This window comes from Heptranchias perlo, chromosome 6 (assembly GCF_035084215.1).
Source record: "Heptranchias perlo isolate sHepPer1 chromosome 6, sHepPer1.hap1, whole genome shotgun sequence".
NCBI lineage: Eukaryota > Metazoa > Chordata > Chondrichthyes > Hexanchiformes > Hexanchidae > Heptranchias > Heptranchias perlo.
Genome location: NC_090330.1, coordinates 112,163,376 through 112,183,003, shown reverse-complemented (window position 1 = coordinate 112,183,003; position 19,628 = coordinate 112,163,376). Strand labels below are relative to the sequence as shown.

General features: G+C 49.1%; 1 protein-coding gene across 12 annotated transcripts in view; it reads right to left on the bottom strand.

Moving 5' to 3' along the window:
- The window catches only part of atp11a (ATPase phospholipid transporting 11A), a 292,743-nt gene that overhangs the window by 176,182 nt on the left and 96,933 nt on the right, over positions 1-19,628 (bottom strand). For all 12 annotated transcript variants that reach the window (XM_067986665.1, XM_067986669.1, XM_067986666.1 and 9 more), the window contains exons 13-14: positions 5,862-6,035; positions 1,697-1,863 (exon numbers count right to left, since the gene is read on the bottom strand). In XM_067986665.1, the coding sequence (XP_067842766.1) occupies positions 1,697-1,863; positions 5,862-6,035 (341 nt within the window). The remainder of the gene's footprint in view (positions 1-1,696; positions 1,864-5,861; positions 6,036-19,628) is intronic.

The window sequence follows — 19,628 nt, the reverse complement described above, 5'->3', positions numbered from 1 at the left end:
ATATCTCTGGACCTGGGAGATGGGGCCTGGCTGGTGCAGTGTGTTAAATATCTCTGGACCTGGGAGATGGGGCCTGGCTAGTGCAGTGTGTTAAATATCTCTAGAAAGCAGATTCAAATCCAATTATGACAGAAGCGTTGAAAGTGTCTGTCCGTTTGCTCTAATTATCTTACAAGAAATTAGTCTGGACATCTCAATAGATAGAAGTGCATTGATAGAAGGTTCAAACACATAATAATATCCTGGTATTAGATGCAACAAAACAAACAGTGATAAAGTAAATTGGAATACTTTTGCTTTTTATCTGACAATCTGAGTACAGATACTCAGGAGTAAAGTTTTGTTTTGTGGAGATGAAATAAGGGATCTGAGAAATACTGTATCACAATCCAGATGTGAAAACAGATCATGAAGCCTTGTCATTTAGACAACTCCCCTATTATAGAATCATAGAAGTTTACAACATGGAAACAGGCCCTTCGGCCCAACATGAGCATGTCGCCCAGTTTATACCACTAAGCTCGTCCCAATTGCCTGCACTTGGCCCATATCCCTCTATACCCATCTTACCCATGTAACTGTCCAAATGCTTTTTAAAAGACAAAATTGTACCCGCCTCTACTATTGCCTCTGGCAGCTCGTTCCAGACACTCACCACCCTCTGAGTGAAAAAATTGCCCCTCTGGACCCTTTTGTATCTCTCCCCTCTCACCTTAAATCTATGCCCCCTCGTTATAGACTCCCCTACCTTTGGGAAAAGATTTTGACTATCTACTTTATCTATGCCCCTCATTATTTTATAGACTTCTATAAGATCACCCCTAAACCTCCTACTCTCCAGGGAAAAAAGTCTCAGTCTATCCAACCTCTCCCTATAAGTCAAACCATCAAGTCCCGGTAGCATCCTAGTAAATCTTTTCTGCACTCTTTCTAGTTTAATAATATCCTTTCTATAATAGGGTGACCAGAACTGTACACAGTATTCCAAGTGTGGCCTTACTAATGTCTTGTACAACTTCAACAAGACATCCCAACTCCTGTATTCAATGTTCTGAACAATGAAACCAAGCATGCTGAATGCCTTCTTCACCACCCTATCCACCTGTGACTCCACTTTCAAGGAGCTATGAACCTGTACTCCTAGATCTCTTTGTTCGATAACTCTCCCCAACGCCCTACCATTAACGGAGTAGGTCCTGGCCCGATTCGATCTACCAAAATGCATCACCTCACATTTATCTAAATTAAACTCCATCTGCCATTCATCGGCCCACTGGCCCAATTTATCAAGATCCCGTTGCAATCCTAGATAACCTTCTTCACTGTCCACAATGCCACCAATCTTGGTGTCATCTGCAAACTTACTAACCATGCCTCCTAAATTCTCATCCAAATCATTAATATAAATAACAAATAACAGCGGACCCAGCACCAATCCCTGAGGCACACCGCTGGTCACAGGCCTCCAGTTTGAAAAACAACCCTCTACAACCACCCTCTGTCTTCTGTCGTCAATCCAATTTTGTATCCAATTGGCTACCTCACCTTGGATCCCGTGAGATTTAACCTTATGTAACAACCTACCATGCGGTACCTTGTCAAAGGCTTTGCTAAAGTCCATGTAGACCACGTCTACTACACAGCCCTCATCTATCTTCTTGGTTACTGTTTTGAGCCATTTCAAGTTGTCTGGTACCTCTTTACACCTTCCACCAGAGCTATTTCATCCGGAGAGGAGGAAATGTAAACGGAGGATCTCTCCTGTTGCTGGTGCTGTTTCTTCTGATAATCTGTCTGGTCCTCTCTCTTAACCTGGACTGTATGGCAAAGGCACAGGGCCCGGAAAAACAGCTCCTCTCTTTCCTAGAAGTAACACAACCAAATGAATGATGGACAAGAAAACAGCGGTTGGACAGAACTTTAAGTGACTTTGCTCACCTGGCTAATTATAGATTTACCCTGATATTGAATTTATACTTTCAGCAGTAAATAATGAGAAAGGCTTTTATTCTGAGCTATACTTCCGGATGTGGACTGGTCTTAAATATTCACATCTCGACTCCAAATATATAGCATTTAATAAAGCCTTGAAACGAGTCCTTCCCTCAGCTTGTATTACGTGTGCCACTTTGAATTATATAAAGGTAACGGCAATGGGTTGTGTTGTGGACTTTCTCAGCTTAGGCCTATTTGCTTTTTCCTTTCCCAACATGCTCCTCCCTCCCTCATTTACCATCCCACTATTCATATTTGTTGCTCCTTGATTCAAACTCATCTTCCATGTCCAATCAAAGTGACTCTGCAACCTAAACCTGTGCCAAGGTCAGTAAAGAATGGTCAAGAAACTGAAAGCACCAATTGATTCCAGGGTACCAAACCTGAAGAAGCTCTGGCCAATGCTTTAGGAGCCCATAACAGTGGCAGATCGGGGCTGACAGGTGGCTCCTATAAGATTTGGTTACCTTAACTTCAACAAATGAACAGATCATCACCAAAACTGAAGGGGTGGGGAAGTACTAGCCCATTAGGGCACATTACCCAAAGCGGTGGGGTGGGGGCCCATTAGGGCACCATTGCCTAAAGTGGGAGGGGGGTGGGGGCGTACTGGCCCATTAGAGCACCATTGCCTAAAGTAGGAGGGGGGTGGGGGCGTACTGGCCCATTAGGGTATCATTGCCTAAAGTAGGATGGGGGTGGGGGCGTACTGGCCCATTAGGGCACCATTGCCAAAAGTGGGAGGGGGATGGGGGCATACTGGCCCATTAGGGCACCATTGCCTAAAGTGGGAGGGGGGTGGGGGCATACTGGCCCATTAGGGCACCATTGCCTAAAGTGGGAGGGGGGTGGGGGCGTACTGGCCCATTAGGGCACCATTGCCTAAAGTGGGAGGGGGGTGGGGGTGTACTGGCCCATTAGGGCACCATTGCCTAAAGTGGGAGGGGGGTGGGGGCGTACTGGCCCATTAGGGCACCATTGCCTAAAGTGGGAGGGGGGTGGGGGCGTACTGGCCCATTAGGGCACCATTGCCTAAAGTGGGAGGGGGGTGGGGGCGTACTGGCCCATTAGGGCACCATTGCCTAAAGTAGGATGGGGGTGGGGGCGTACTGGCCCATTAGGGCACCATTGCCTAAAGTGGGAGGGGGGTGGGGGCGTACTGGCCCATTAGGGCACCATTGCCAAAAGTGTGACCTCATTGTTGCAGTTACAGGCTTTGCTCTAGAAGCAGAAAAGGGAGGTGGCAACAGGGGGAATAAGTTGATAAAACATGAATATTTCATGCAAAAATAAGTAGTCCTAATTTTCCAATCATTGAAATTAATCACTGGAAAATCGGGAGCATTGTAAATTGGAAATGATGATCTTTGCATCAAAATGCACTCTCAACCAGCAAGGCTCTGCTTCTGTTTCTGCCTCGCCACAAAATCTACCTAATCGTATTCGGAAGCTGGTTTGTAACGTCACATTGGGTGAATTCTCACCATTCTTTGCAATTTTTCATCAGCTGAGGAGTAATAAACAGAAAGAAATTCTACGACCTGTTTATTTAGAAACCTTATCAGAGTAAGTAACAGGAAACAGCAGCAAGACATTTGCCTCCACAGGCTCCTGGCTTTGGCTCCACTATGAACATCAAACAAAGTCACTTTCTGAACAAAATACTTAAGGTGAATTAAAATCCAGCATCACAACTTACATAGAATTATATAGAATCTACAGCACAAAAACAGGCCATTTGACCCAACCGGTCCACGCCGGTGTTTATGCTCCACACGAGACAAGCCGGGGAGAAGACAGTCAGTTAACAGGTGAGTCTGGACCATGATGTCCAGAGAGAGCCACATGAACCAGAGACCAGGAACACTGGGGGCATGAAAGGAGGAAGTTCTATAAAATGTTGCAATAACGAGCCGTTCTGTTTGACCCTGCACATCGTTACAATGCCAGATGCTGTGTGTAAAAGATCACACTGCAGTCGGTAGTGAGCAAGGAATCAGCTTACAAGGGTCTTTGTTAGTGAAACACAGGTTGTACAAATCACAAGAGGCTCGGCCTAATATTCAAATATTTACTTTTTATTTTAGGATCTATGGAAACCATTTGGAATTCACAGATTAAATATTCCCTCTAATACCAAGGGGAAAGTGGCAACAGGTGCTCTGGAAAACTTCAATGAACCAGGTAACAGACATCGATCCAGGCCACTCGATCATAGAATCTTACAGCACAGAAGGAGGCCATTCGGTCCATCATGCCTGTACTGGCTCTTTGAAGGAGCTATCCAATTAGTCCCACTCTCCTGCTCTTTCCCCATAACCCTGCCAATTTCTCCCCTTCAAGTATTTATCCAATTTCCTTTTGAAAGCTACCATTGAATCTGCTTCCATCACCCTTTCAGGCAGCGCACTCCAGATCATTACAAGAGTGTCAATCCATAAGGAATGCTTCATTTTATCTTTTTGTACGAACTTGTAACTTGGCCTGGACAACGGGATGTTTAAAGTGGGAGCTGTGTCCGCTGTCAATGTTAATAGTTCCTTTGTTTTAGCTTGACTGCTGGGAGGTAAAACATAAGATGACCCTCTGTCTGGGGGGCTGTATATTAATGACAAAATAAATTAGCGTGGCTAACTGCATTATTAAAAGGATTAATTTGATTGAGTCATAAATCATACACAAGCATCTTGACTGTGACACAAATCTAATTAAGTCCGATGCTGTTTGGCTAAGCTTTGTTGGTTGAAGATGTTTACATCGCAGTCCCTTCTGTCTCTGGTCAGTTACTGCTAGATGTAATTCAAGTTTGATTAATGGCAAAGAATTCCTTTTTATCTTTCACTGTTTCTGCTCAGATGTCAAAAGAAATCGGGCATTTAACCAGGCTGTATCTTTGTTTTTTGGTTTTCTTATTTAGCTGTGTGGCTAAACAGGTTAGGGGCTAATAGGCGCTCGATGGACTCAACTCTCCCATCAAGCTCCCATCGTGAACGCGAATTCAAAGTTACTGAAGAGAATAGCTAAGGACTCAGCTTTTATTGTGCTGGAACAGATGATGTATTGCTATCTCACCCATTGATTATTTAGTTTTTGTATATTTTTAATTCTGCTAATAAAAGCCTGACCTATACAATCTGCCAGTGTGGTGTCCACTGATTTGGAGAGAACTGAAGGACAGGTGGGCCAGCTACACTGTTTCTAGAGGACCCTAGGGATATGTGGGGTCAGTGTTTGCCAGTGGCACGTTATCCAAAATATTTCACTCTTAAAGTTAAGTTTCAGTAGGACGGTCCCTTTCGCAGGGAGCACTAACACCCAGCACTGGAAAGAAGTTTGAATTGTAAGTCAGATGGAGGCTTCCCGTCTGAGACAACAGGTCCTGCTGGTATAGGACCCGAGACCTGGGCACCTGCACTGCCCAATATTCAGAATGCTCTTTTAAACAGTTGGAAAATTATGCACCAGGCATGCCCAAATTTCTGACCAGCACTTCCAGTAGGTGAAGCACCAGCTAGTCATGTGAAGTGGGCAGATGACCCAGGTTGTGTTGGGCCTGAGGTCTGCATCCTGTTTGAGCAAGGGAGCTTTTGGGATGTATGATCCTGACAAACACTAGCGATAGGGAGTGAAACATCACATCTGAGGTAGGAACCATGCCAAGGTGACTCTGTGGGTCTATTTAATGTTAAATTTGCCTACGTTTGTTTCAATGAAATCTCTGTGATTGAGCTCAATGTATCAAATCACTATTTACTGCACACAAAACCATATAAACAAGCAAATAAACTTCTGCAATTCATTTTCATAGTAAATGCAGACAGCAGTCCAACACTCTCCTTTGGTTGGTTCGGAGTCACATTCCTTACCCGATCAGCCATTGTACAAGGTGCATCAATGAAATCAAGTGCAGCATTGCTGCAGAAGGTCTGCCCATTGGATATCGAGTGTGACACATGCACTTGGCCATCAATGCAACACTCTATAAACTCCATGTTATTCTCAGTCAGGGTTCCTGTTTTATCTGTGAAAATATATTCAACCTACAATAGAAACAAAAAATTATTAGCGAGTAGCTTCATCAGGATTAGAACTAGCGCTAGGATTTAGCATCATACCAGAGGTTCCTGTCCCACACGGATGTGGTTCATAGAATCATAGAAAATTTACGGCACAGAAGGAGGCCATTCAGCCCATCTTGTCCACACCAGCTGAGAAACGAGCTACCCAACCTAATCCCACTTTCCCGCATTTGGTCCATAGCCCTGCAGGTCACTGGTCTTCAGGTGCACATCCAGGTATTTTTTAAATGAGTTGAGGGGGTTTCTGCCTCTACCACCCTCTCAGGCAGTGAGTTCCAGACCCCCACCACCCTCTGGGTGAATAAAAATTTCCTCATTTCCGCTCTAATCCTTCTACCAATCACTTTAAATCTATGCCCCCTGGTTATTGACCCCTCCGCTAAGGGAAATAGGTCCTTCCTATCCACTCTATCTAGGCCCCTCATAATTTTGTACAATCAAATCACCCCTCAGCCTCTCTGTTGCAAGGAAAACAGCCCCAGCCTATCCAATCTGTCATCATAGCTAAAATTCTCCAGTCCTGGCAACATCCTCGTAAATCTCCTCTGCACCCTCTCTAGTGCAATTACATCCTTCCTGTAATGTGGTGACCAGAACTGTACGCAGTACTCAAGCTGTGGCCTAACCAGTGTTATATACAGTTCCAGCATAACCTCCCTTCTTCCAAATTCTATGCCTCGGCTAATAAAGGAAAGCATTCCATATGCCTTCTTAACCACCTTATCTACCTGTCCTGCTACCTTCAGGGATCTGTGGACATGCACTCCAAGGTCCCTCATTTCCTCTACACCTCTCAGTATCCTCCCATTTATTGTGTATTCCCTTGCCTTGTTTGCTCTCCCCAAATGCATTACCTCACACTTCTCCGGATTGAACTCCATTTGCCACTTTTCTGCCCATCTGACCAGTCCATTGATATCTTCCTGCAGTCTGCAGCTTTCCTCCTCATTATCAACCACACGGCCTATCTTTGTGTCATCCGCAAATTTCTTAATCGTGCTCCCTACATTTAAGTCCAAATCGTTAATGTTTTTTTTTATTCGTTCACGGGATGTGGGCGTCGCTGGCGAGGCCAGCATTTATTGCCCATCCCTAATTGCCCTCGAGAAGGTGGTGGTGAGCCGCCTTCTTGAACCGCTGCAGTCCGTGTGGTGACGGTTCTCCCACAGTGCTGTTAGGAAGGGAGTTCCAGGATTTTGACCCAGCGACAATGAAGGAACGGCGATATATTTCCAAGTCGGGATGGTGTGTGACTTGGAGGGGAACGTGCAGGTGGTGTTGTTCCCATGCGCCTGCTGCCCTTGTCCTTCTTGGTGGTAGAGGTCGCGGGTTTGGGAGGTGCTGTCGAAGAAGCCTTGGCGAGTTGCTGCAGTGCATCCTGTGGATGGTGCACACTGCAGCCACAGTGCGCCGGTGGTGAAGGGAGTGAATGTTTAGGGTGGTGGATGGGGTGCCAATCAAGCGGGCTGCTTTATCTTGGATGGTGTCGAGCTTCTTGAGTGTTGTTGGAGCTGCACTCATCCAGGCAAGTGGAGAGTATTCCATCACACTCCTGACTTGTGCCTTGTAGATGGTGGAAAGGCTTTGGGGAGTCAGGAGGTGAGTCACTCGCCGCAGAATACCCAGCCTCTGACCTGCTCTCGTAGCCACAGTATTTATATGGCTGGTCCAGTTCAGTTTCTGGTCAATGGTGACCCCCAGGATGTTGATGGTGGGGGATTCGGCGATGGTAATGCCGTTGAATGTCAAGGGGAGGTGGTTAGACTCTCTCTTGTTGGAGATGGTCATTGCCTGGCACTTATCTGGCGCGAATGTTACTTGCCACTTATGAGCCCAAGCCTGGATGTTGTCCAGGTCTTGCTGCATGCGGGCTCGGACTGCTTCATTATCTGAGGGGTTGCGAATGGAACTGAACACTGTGCAGTCATCAGCGAACATCCCCATTTCTGACCTTATGATGGAGGGAAGGACATTGATGAAGCAGCTGAAGATGGTTGGGCCTAGGACACTGCCCTGAGGAACTCCTGCAGCAATGTCCGGGGGCTGAGATGATTGGCCTCCAACAACCACTACCATCTTCCTTTGTGCTAGGTATGACTCCAGCCACTGGAGAGTTTTCCCCCTGATTCCCATTGACTTCAATTTTACTAGGGCTCCTTGGTGCCACACTCGGTCAAATGCTGCCTTGATGTCAAGGGCAGTCACTCTCACCTCACCTCTGGAATTCAGCTCTTTTGTCCATGTTTGGAACAAGGCTGTAATGAGGTCTGGAGCCGAGTGGTCCTGGCGGAACCCAAACTGAGCATCGGTGAGCAGGTTATTGGTGAGTAAGTGCCGCTTGATAGCACTGTCGACGACATCTTCCATCACTTTGCTGATGATTGAGAGTAGACTGATGGGGCGGTAATTGGCCGGATTGGATTTGTCCTGCTTTTTGTGGACAGGACATACCTGGGCAATTTTCCACATTGTCGGGTAGATGCCAGTGTTGTAGCTGTACTGGAACAGCTTGGCTAGAGGCGCAGCTAGTTCTGGAGCACAAGTCTTCAGCACTACAGCTGGGATGTTATCGGGGCCCATAGCCTTTGCTGTATCCAGTGCACTCAGCCGTTTCTTGATATCACGTGGAGTGAATCGAATTGGCCGAAGACTGGCTTCTGTAATGGTGGGGATATCGGGAGGAGACCGAGATGGATCATCCACTCAGCACTTCTGGCTGAAGATGGTTTCAAACGCTTCAGCCTTGTCTTTTGCACTCACGTGCTGGACTCCGCCATCATTGAGAATGGGGATGTTTGCAGAGCCTCCTCCTCCCGTTAGTTGTTTAATTGTCCACCACCATTCACGACTGGATGTGGCAGGACTGCAGAGCTTTGATCTGATCCGTTGGTTGTGGAATCGCTTAGCTCTGTCTAGCATGTTGCTTCCGCTGTTTAGCATGCATGTAGTCCTGAGTTGTAGCTTCACCAGTTTGGTACCTCATTTTTAGGTACGCCTGGTGCTGCTCCTGGCATGCTCTTCTACACTCCTCATTGAACCAGGGTTGATCCCCTGGCTTGTTGGTAATGGTAGAGTGAGGAATATGCCGGGCCATGAGGTTACAGATTGTGCTGGAATACAATTCTGCTGCTGCTGATGGCCCACAGCGCCTCATGGATGCCCAATTTTGAGCTGCTAGATCCGTTCTGAATCTATCCCATTTAGCACGGTGGTAGTGCCACACAACACGTTGGATGGTGTCCTCAGTGCGAGGACGGGACTTCATCTCCACGAGGACTGTGCGGTGGTCACTCCTACCAATACTGTCATGGACAGATGCATCTGCGACAGGTAGATTGGTGAGGACGAGGTCAAGTAAGTTTTTCCCTCGTGTTGGTTCGCTCACCACCTGCCGCAGGCCCAGTCTAGCAGCTATGTCCTTCAGGACTCGGCCAGCTCGGTCAGTAGTGGTGCTACCGAGCCACTCTTGGTGATGGACATTGAAGTCCCCCACCCAGAGTACATTTTGTGCCCTTGCTACCCTCTGTGCTTCCTCAAAGTGGTGCTCAACATGGAGGAGGACTGATTCATCAGCTGAGGGAGGACGGTAGGTGGTAATCAACAGGAGGTTTCCTTGCCCATGTTTGACCTGATGCCATGAGATTTCATGGGGTCCAGAGTCAATGTTGAGGACTCCCAGGGCCACTCCCTCCTGACTGTATATCACTGTACCGCCACCTCTGGTGGGTCTGTCCTGCCGGTGGGACAGGACATACCCAGGGATGGTGATGGAAGAGTCTGGGACGTTGGCTGAAAGATATGATTCTGTAAGTATGGCTATGTCAGGCTGTTGCTTGACTAGTCTGTGGGACAGCTCTCCCAATTTTGGCACAAGTCCCCAGATGTTAGTAAGGAGGACCTTGCAGGGTCGACTGGGCTTAGTGTTTTGCCGTTGTCGTGTCCGGTGCCTAGTGGTCCGATGCCGGGTGGTCCGTCCGGTTTTATTCTTATTATGACTTTTCGTAGCGAGATTTTACAACTGAGTGGCTTGCTAGGCCATTTCAGAGGGCAATTAAGAATCAACCACATTGCTGTGGGTCTGGAGTCACATATAGGCCAGACCGGGTAAGGACGGCAGGTTTCCTTCCCTCAAGGACATTAGTGAACCAGATGGGTTTTTACGACAATCCGGTAGTTTCATGGCCATCATTACTGATACTAGTATTTTCATTCCAGATTTTTATTTAATTAATTGAATTTTTTAATTAATTAATTGAATTTAAATTCGCCAGCTGCCGTGGCGGGATTTGAACTCATGACTCTGGATTTTAGTCCAGGCCTCTGGATTACTAGCCCAGTAACATAACCAAATGTATACCACAAGAAGCAAAGGACCTGGTACCGAGCCCTGCGGCACCCCACTGGAAACAGCCTTCCAGTCGCAAAAACACCCGTCGACCATTACCCTTTGCTTCCCGCCACTGAGTCAATTTTGGATCCAATTTGCCACATTCCCTTGGATCCCATGGGCCTTTACTTTTTTGTCCTATCTGCCACGTGGGACCTTGTCAAAAGCCTTGCTAAAATTCACATTGACTACATCAATTGCCCTACCCTCATCGATCCTCCTTGTCACCGCCTCGAAAAATTCAATCAAGTTAGTCAGACACGACCTCCCCTTAACAAATCCGTGCTGACTGTCCTTGATTAGTCCGTGCCTTTCTAAATCCTGTCCCTCAGAATTGATTCCAATAATTTGCCCACCACCAAGCTTAGGCTGACTGGCCTCTAATTACTTGGTCTATCCTCGGAGTCGTTAGCAGTCCTCCCATCCTCCCATCCTACGCCTGTATCCAGTGAAGTTTGAAAAATGATTGTTAATGCCTCCGCTATTTCCTCCCTGGCTTCTTTTAACAGCCTGGGATATATTTCATCCGGCCCTGGTGATTTATCCACTTTCAAAGATGCTGATCCCATCCAATATTTCACACTCCTCCTCCTTAACTTCAATCCCTGCATCATCCCTCTCCTTTGTGAAGACAGATGCAAAGTATTCATTAAGAACCATACCCACATCTTCCTCCTCCACACACAGGTTACCTTTTTGGTCTCTAATCAGCCCTACTCTTCCCTTAGTTTTCCTCTTGCTCTTAATGTATTTATAAAACATCTTTGGGTTTTCTTTGATTTTATCAGATAATATTTTTTCATGCTCTCTCTTTGCTTTCCTAATTTCCTTTTTAACTTCACCCCTGCACTTTGGATACTCCTCTAAGCTTTCCGTAGTATTGAGTTCCCGGAGTCTATCATAGGCTTTCTTTTTCTGCCTTATCTTACCCTGAATGCTTCTTGACATCCAGGGGCTCTAGATTTGGCAGCCCCTCCCTTTTACTTTGTGGGAACATGTTTACTCTGAACCCCTTGAATCACCCCTTTGATTGTCTCCCACTGCTCTGACACTGATTTACCTTCAAGTAGCTGTTTCCAGTTTACTTCTGCTAAATCACTTCCCAGTTTAATAAAATTGGCCTTTCCCCAATTGAAAACTTTAACTCCTGCTCTCTCTTTGTCCTTTTCCAGGTTTGTGGATCCTGTCCCACACGGACAGGGTTAATGGATCACAACGTCTGATTATACCACAGGTAACCAGCACCGTACCCCAAACTGGACTGCCCTGAACACTGTCGTTGTCGGTGTGCTGTGTTCAGGATAATCATGTCTACCCAGCCTAACCGGCGAACCTTAAAGGGAACATTTGAGGGGGCCGCCAAAAATGCTTTTAAAAAAAATACTTACCTGAATGCGGAGCAGGACTGCACTTCCCCCATTCACAGCAATCCCAAAGACCATTGTTGGCCCTCGCCCACATTCAAGTAACCCCCCTCCACTCCCTCCCTCGATCCCCCTCCACTCCCTCCCTCCACTCCCTCCCTCGATCTCCCTTCACTCCCTCCCTGTACTTGAAAGGAAAAAATTTGCAGGGCTACAGGGATGGGGTGGGGGGGGGTTGGATTAGCTGGATTGCTCTTGCATAGAGTGCAGTGGAGCACCGAGTGAAACAGCTGAGAATTTGGTACGTGTGGGAGTTCGGTGAAGTGGGGGAAGGAGGTGCTGCTTTGCTTTGCTTTTCCTAACTTTTTCCGCAGAGCAGCAGTGGACCTGAGCAGCAGAAGACTGAGAGTGGGGATAAAAGCAGCAGCAGACCTGCAACAAGAGAAAACTACTGTGCGACATCGCAGGTGAGGCAGGAGAGTCCGAGAGGTGAGCACAGTATAAAAGGAAAGACCGAGAGCGGGAGGAGTCTGAGAGGTGAACGCAGTGTAAATCTAATGCAAGTCATGGCAGCAGAGCTCGCACCCGTGATATGCTCCTCCTGCACTATGTGGGAAGTCATGGACACTACCAGTGTCCCTGGTGACCATGTGTGCAGGAAGTGTGTCCAGCTGCAGCTACTGGCTAACTGCATTTCAGAGCTGGAGCTGCGGGTGGATTCGCTGTGGAGCATCCGTGATGCTGAGATTATCGTGGATAGCACGTTCAGTGAGGTGGTCACACCGCAGGTAAAGATTATGCAGGCAGAAAGGAAATGGGTGACCGCCAGGCAGAGTAAAAGGATGAGGCAGGTACAGCAGGAGTCCCCTGGGGCCATCTCCCTCTCAAACAGATATACCGCTTTGGATACTGTTGGGGGAGATGGCTTATCAGGAGAAAGCAGCAAGGGCCAAGTTCGTGGCACCACGGGTGGCTCTGCTGCACAGGAGGGGAAGAACATAAGAACATAAGAAAGAGGAGCAGGAGTAGGCCAATCGGCCCCTCGAGCCTGCTCCGCCATTCAATAAGATCATGGCTGATCTGATCCTAATCTCAAATCTAAATTCATGTCCAATTTCCTGCCCGCTCCCCGTAACCCCTAATTCCCTTTACTTCTAGTAGAGTGGCAGGGCTATAGTGATAGGGGATTCAATTGTAAGGGGAATAGATAGGCGTTTCTGCGGCCATAAATGTGACTCCAGGATGGTATGTTGCCTCCCTGATGCTAGAGTCAAGGATGTCACGGAGCGGCTGCAGGGCATTCTGGAGGGGGAGGGTGAACAGCCAGTAGTCGTGGTCCATATTGGTACCAACGATATAGGTAAAAAAAGGGATGAGGTCCTGCAAGGTGAATTCAAGGAGTTAGGAGATAAATTAAAAAGCAGGACCTCAAAAGGTAGTGATCTCAGGATTACTCCCAGTGCCACGTGCTGGTGAGTATAGGAACAGCAGAATAGACCGGATGAATGCGTGGCTGCAGGGATGGTGTAGGAGGGAGGGATTTAGATTCCTGGAACATTGGTACCGGTTCTGGGGAAGGTGGGACTTGTACAAGCGGGACGGGTTACACCCGAGCAGGACTGGGACCAATGTCCTTGTGGGGGTGTTTGCTAGTGCTGTTGGGGAAGGTTTAAACTAGAGTGGCAGGGGGATGGGAACCTGAGCGGGGAGTCAGAAGGGAGTAAAGTTGAGAGCAGCAAGAGAGGGGAAGACCCAGGGTAAATTTACAATACAAATAGTACAAACAGTTGTTCAAGAACAATTGAAAGGGAAAAGCGTAGAGCAGCAGAAAGAAAGTGTACTTCAGGCAATACAGATAAAGTGAAAACTAGAAGGCATAAGGCGATTATCCCAGCATCAAAGCTGAAGGTCAGGCTAGGATGTGTGGCCCAACTAAGAGTTCCATATACAAATGCACGGAGTATAAGGAATAAATTAAATGAACTACAGGTTCAAATTCAAATTGGAGGATATGACATGATAGCTATTACCGAGACATGGCTGCAGGATGGTCAGGATTGGGAAATAAATAAACCGGGTTATAAGGTCTACAGGAGAGACAGGGAAAATGGAAGAGGAGGAGGAGTAGCCTTAATGATAAGAGATGAAATCACTTCAATGATAAAGGAGGATATAACGAGAGGTAAGCACCCATCAGAGACCTTATGGGTTGAATTGAGAAATAGGAAAGGATTTCCCCTGGGTCTTCCCCTCTCTTGCTGCTCTCAACTTTATTCTCTTCTGACTCACCGCTCAGGTTCCCATCCCCCTGCCACTCGAGTTTAAACCTTCCCCAACAGCACTAGCAAACACCCCCGAGAGGGCATTGGTCCCGGTCCTACTCGGGTGTAACCCGTCCCGCTTGTACAGGTCCCACCTTCCCCAGAACCGGTCCCAATGTCCCAGGAATCTAAATCCCTCCTTCCTACACCATCCCTGCAGCCACGCATTCATCCTGTCTATTCTCCTGTTCCTATACTCATTAGCACGTGGCACTGGTAGTAATCCTGAGATCACTACCTTTTAAGTCCTGCTTTTTAATTTATCTCCTAACTCCTTAAATTCACCTTGCAGGACCTCATCCCTTTTTTCAACCTATGTCGTTGGTACCAATATGAACCACGACTACTGGCTATTCACCCTCCCCCTCCAGAATGCCCTGCAGCCGCTCCGTGATATCCTTGACCCTAACACCAGGGAGGCAACATACCATCCTGGAGTCACGTTTGCGGCCGCAGAAATGCCTATCTGTTCCCCTTACAATTGAATCCCCTATCACTATAGCCCTGCCACTCTTCTTCCTCCCCTCCTGTGCAGCAGAGCCACCCGTGGTGCCCCGAACCTGGCTCTTGCTGCTTTCCCCTGATAAGCCATCTCCCCCAACAGTATCTAAAGCAGAATACCTGTTTGAGAGGGAGATGGCCCCAGGGGACTCCTGTTCTACCTGCCAAGTCCTTTTACTCTGCCTGGCGGTCACCCATTTTAAGAGACTGTTAGCTAAGATCGAAGCCCATGGAATTGAGGGAAAAGTACGGACTTGGTTAGGAAATTGGCTGAGCGAAAGGCAACAGAGAGTAGGGTTAATGGGTAGGTACTCACATTGGCAGGATGTGACTAGTGGAGTCCCGCAGGGATCTGTCTTGGGGCCTCAATTATTCACAATATTTATTAACGACTTAGATGAAGGCATAGAAAGTCTCAGATCTAAGTTTGCCGATGACACAAAGACTGGTAGCATTGTAAGCAGAGTAGATGAAAACATGAAATTACAAAGGGATATTGATAGATTAGGTGAATGGGCAAAACTGTGGCAAATGGAATTCAATGTAGACAAATGTGAGGTCATCCACTTTGGATCAAAAAAGGATAGAACAGGGTACTTTCTAAATGGTAAAAAGTTAAAACCAGTGGATGTCCAAAGGGACTTAGGGGTTCAGGTACATAGATCATTGAAGTGTCATGAACAGGTGCAGAAAATAAACAATAAGGCTAATGGAATATTGGCCTTTATATCTAAAGGATGAGAGGACAAGGGGGCAGAAGTTATGCTGCAGCTATACAAAACCCTGGTTAGACCACACTGGAGTACTGTGAGCAGTTCTGGGCACCGCACCTTCGGAAGGACATATTGGCCTTGGAGGGAATGCAGCGTGGGTTTTACTCGAATGATACCCGGACTTCAAGGGTTAAATTACGAGGAGAGATTACACAAATTGGGGTTGTATTCTCTAGAGTTTAGAAGGTTAAGGGGTGATCTGATCGAAGTTTATAAGATATTAAGGGGAACAGATAGGGTGGATAGAGAGAAACTATTTCCGCTGGTTGGGGATTCTAGGAGTAGGGGGCACAGTCTAAAAATTAGAGCCAGACCTTTCAGGAGTGAGATTAGAAAACATTTCCACACACAAAGGGTGGTAGAAGTTTGGAACTCTCTTCCACAAACGGCAATTGATACTAGCTCAATTGCTAAATTTAAATCTGAGATAGATAGCTTTTTGGCAACCAAAGGTATGAGGGATATGGGCCAAAGGCAGGTAGATGGAGTAGATCACAGATCAGCCATGATCTTATCTAATGGCGGAGCAGGCACGAGGGGCGAATGGCCTACTCCTGTTCCTAGTTCCTATGTTCCTCGAGCCAGCGAGGACTCGTGGGCCGAATGGCCTCCTTCCCTGCTGTAACTTTTCTATGATTCTACGATACTCTCTCGAAACCCTCCTCTCCCTCTCTCGACACCCCTCCCCCTACTCTCGATCCCACCCTCTTTCCCTCTCTCTCTCGGATCCCACCCTCTCTCTCCTCTCCCTCGATCCCACCCTCTCCGCCCGGTCCCCACGATCCCACCCTCGCCTTCCCCGCTCCCTCGATCCCACTCTCTCCCCCTCTCCTCTCCTTCCCCCCCTCTCTCTCTCTGTCCATCCCCCTCTCTCTCTCTCTCTCCATCCTCCCCTCTCTCTCGTCCATCCATCCCTCCCCTCTCTCTCTCCATCCATCCCTCCCCTCTCTCTCTCTCCATCCCCCACTCTCTCTCTCTAAATCCCCCACTCTCTCTCTCTCCATCCCCCACTCTCTCTCTCCATCCCCACTCTCTCTCTCCATCCCCAACTCTCTCTCTCCATCCCCTCTCTCTCTCTCTCTCTCTCATCCATCCCCCCCTCTCTCTCTCCATCCCCCCTCTCTCTCTCTCTCCATCCCTCCCCCCTCACTCTCCTCCTCCCTCCCCCTCTCATCCCTCCCTCTCTCTCTATCCCTCCCCTCTCTCTCTCTCCATCCCCTCTCGCTCAATCTCCATCCCCGCCTCTCGCTCTCTCCATCCCCCCATCTCTCTCTCCCTCCAATGCCCTCTCTCTCTCTCTCTCCATCCCTCTTCCTCTCTCTCTCTCTATCTCCATCCCTTCCCTCTCTCTCTATTCCTCCCCTCTCTCTCTCCCCTCTCTCTCTCTCTCCATCCCTCTCTCTCTCTCCATCCCGCCCTCTCTCTCTCCATCCCCCCCTCTCTCTCTCAATCCCCCCTCTCTCTCTCCATCCCCCCCCTCTCTCTCTTCTCCAACGCCCTCTCTCTCTCCATCCCCCTCTCTCTCTCGCTCTCCATCCCCTCTCTCTCTCTCATCTCTCTCCATCCTCTCTCTCTCTCTCTCTCCATCCCCTCTGTCTCTCTCCATCCCTCTCTCTCTCTCTCTCTCCATTCCCCCTCTCTCTCTCCATCCCTCTCTCTCTCTCTCTCTCCATCCACCCTCTCTCTCTCCATCCCCTCTCTCTCTCTCCATCCCCTCTCTCTCTTTCTCCATCCCTCTGTCTCTAACTCTCTCTCCATTCCCCTCTCTCTCTCTCTCTCTCCATCCCCTCTCTCTCTGTCTCTCCATCCCCTCATCCTCTCTCTCTCCATCCCCTCTCTCATCTCTCTCTCCATCCCCTCTCTCTCTCTCTCCATCCCTCTCCCTCTCTCTCATCCCCCCCTTCTCACCATCCTCCCCTCTCTCTCTATCTCTCTCTCCATTCCCCCTCTCTCTCTCTCTCCATTCCCCTCTCTCTCTCTCCATTCCCCCTCTATCTCTCCATTCTCCTCTCTCTCTCTCTCCATCACCCCCTCTCTCTCTTCCATCCCCCCATCTCTCTCTCTCTCAGCGCCTCTCTCTCTCTCTCTCCATCCTCCCCCTCTCTCTCAATCTGTCTCTCCATCCCTCCCCTCTCTCTCTCATCCCCCCTCTCTCTCCATCCCCCCTCTCTCTCTCCATCCCCCCTCTCTCTTGCCATCCCCCTCTCTCTCCATCCCTCCCCTCTCTCTCTCTCTCAACGCTCTCCCTCTCTCTTCCATCCCCCCTCTCTCTCCATCCCCCCTCTCTCTCTCTCTCCATCCCCTCTCTCTCTCTCCATCCCCTCTCTCTCTCTCTCCATCCCTCTCTCTCTCTCTCCATTCCCCTCACTCTCTCTCTCTCTCCATCCCCTCTGTCCCTCTCTCTCTTCTCCATCCCCTCTCTCTCTCTCTCTCCATCCCCTCTCTCTCTCTCTCTCTCCATCCCCTCTCTCTCTCTCTCTCCATCCCCTCTCTCTCTCTCTCTCCATCCCCTCTCCCGCACTCTCTTCCATCCCCTCTCTCTCTCTCTCTCCATCCCCTCTCCCTCTCTCTCTCCATCCCCTCTCTCTCTCTCTCTCCATCCCCTCTCTCTCTCTCTCTCTCTCCATCCCCTCTCTCTCTCTCCATCCCCTCTCTCTCTCTCTCTCTCCATCCCCTCTCCCTCTCTCTCTCCATCCCCTCTCTCTCTCTCTCTCCATCCTCTCTCTCTCTCTCTCTCCATCCCGCCCTCTCTCTCCATCCCCGCCTCTCTCTCTCTCTCCATTCCCCCTCTCTCTCTCTCTCCATTCCCCTCACTCTCTCTCTCCTCCATTCCCCCTCTATCTCTCCATCCTCCTCTCTTTCTCTCTCCATCCCCCCTCTCTTTCTCCCCATCCCCCCCTCTCTCTCTCCTTCCCCCCCTCTCTTTATCTCCATCCCCCCTCTCTTTCTCTCCACCCCCCTCTCTTTCTCTCCATCCCCCCTCTCTCTCTATCCCCCCTCTCTCTCTCTCTCTCTCTCCATCCCTCCCCCTCTCTCTCTCCAACCCTCCCTCTCTCTCTATCCCTCCCCTCTCTCTCTCTCTCTCCTCTCTCTCTCTCTCTCTCTCCATCCCTCTCTCTCTCTCCATCCCCCTCTCTCACTCTCCATCCCCCTCTCTCACTCTCCATCCCCCTCTCACTCTGTCTCCAATGCTCTCTCTCTCTCTCCATCCCCCCTCTCTTTCTCCCCTCTCTCTCTCTCTCTCTCCATCCGTCTCTCTCTCTCCATCCCCCCTCTCTCTCTCCATCCCCCTCTCTCTCTCTCTCTCCATCCCCTCTCTCTCTCTCTCTCTCCATCCCCTCTCTCTCTCCATCGCCTCTCTCTCTCCATCCCCTCTCTCTCTCCATCCCCTCTCTCTCTCCATCCCCTCTCTCTCTCCATCCCCTCTCTCTCTCCCTCTCTCTCCATCCCCTCTCTCTCTCTCCATCCCATCTCTTTATCTCCATCCCCCCTCTCTTTCTCTCCACACCCCTCTCTTTCTCTCCATCCCCCTCTCTCTCTCTATCCCCCCCTCTCTCTCTCTCTCCATCCGCCCTCTCTCTCTCTCTCCATCCCCCCTCTCTTTCTCTCTCTCTCCATACCACCCCTCTCTCCCTATCTCCACCCCCCTCTCTCTCGCTCTCCATCCCCCCCTCTCTCTCCATCCCTCCTCTTTCTCACTCTCCACCCCCCTCTCTCTCTCTCTCCATCCCCCACCTCTCTCTCTCTCTCTCACCTCTCTCTCTCTCTCCATCCCCCCTCTCTCTCTCCATCCCCCCTCTCTCTCTCTCTCACCCCTCTCTCTCTCTCTCCATCCCCCCCTCTCTCTCTCCATCCACCCCTCTCTCTCTCCATCCCACCCCCCTCCCTCTCTATCTCCATCCTCCCCCCCTCCCTCTCTATCTCCATCCCTCCCCTCTCTCTCTATCCCTCCCCTCTCTCTCTCTCTCCATCCCCCACTCTCTCTCCATCCCCCACTCTCTCTCTCCATCCCCCACTCTCTCTCTCCATCCCCCATCTCTCTCTCCATCCCCCTCTCTCTCTCTCCATCCCCCCATCTCTCTCTCTCTCCATGCCCAATCTCTCTCTCTCTCCAACGCCCTCTCTCTCTCTCCATCCCCTCTCTCTCTCCCTCTCTCATCCATCCCCCACTCTCTCTCTCCATCCCCAACTCTCTCTCTCCATCCCCA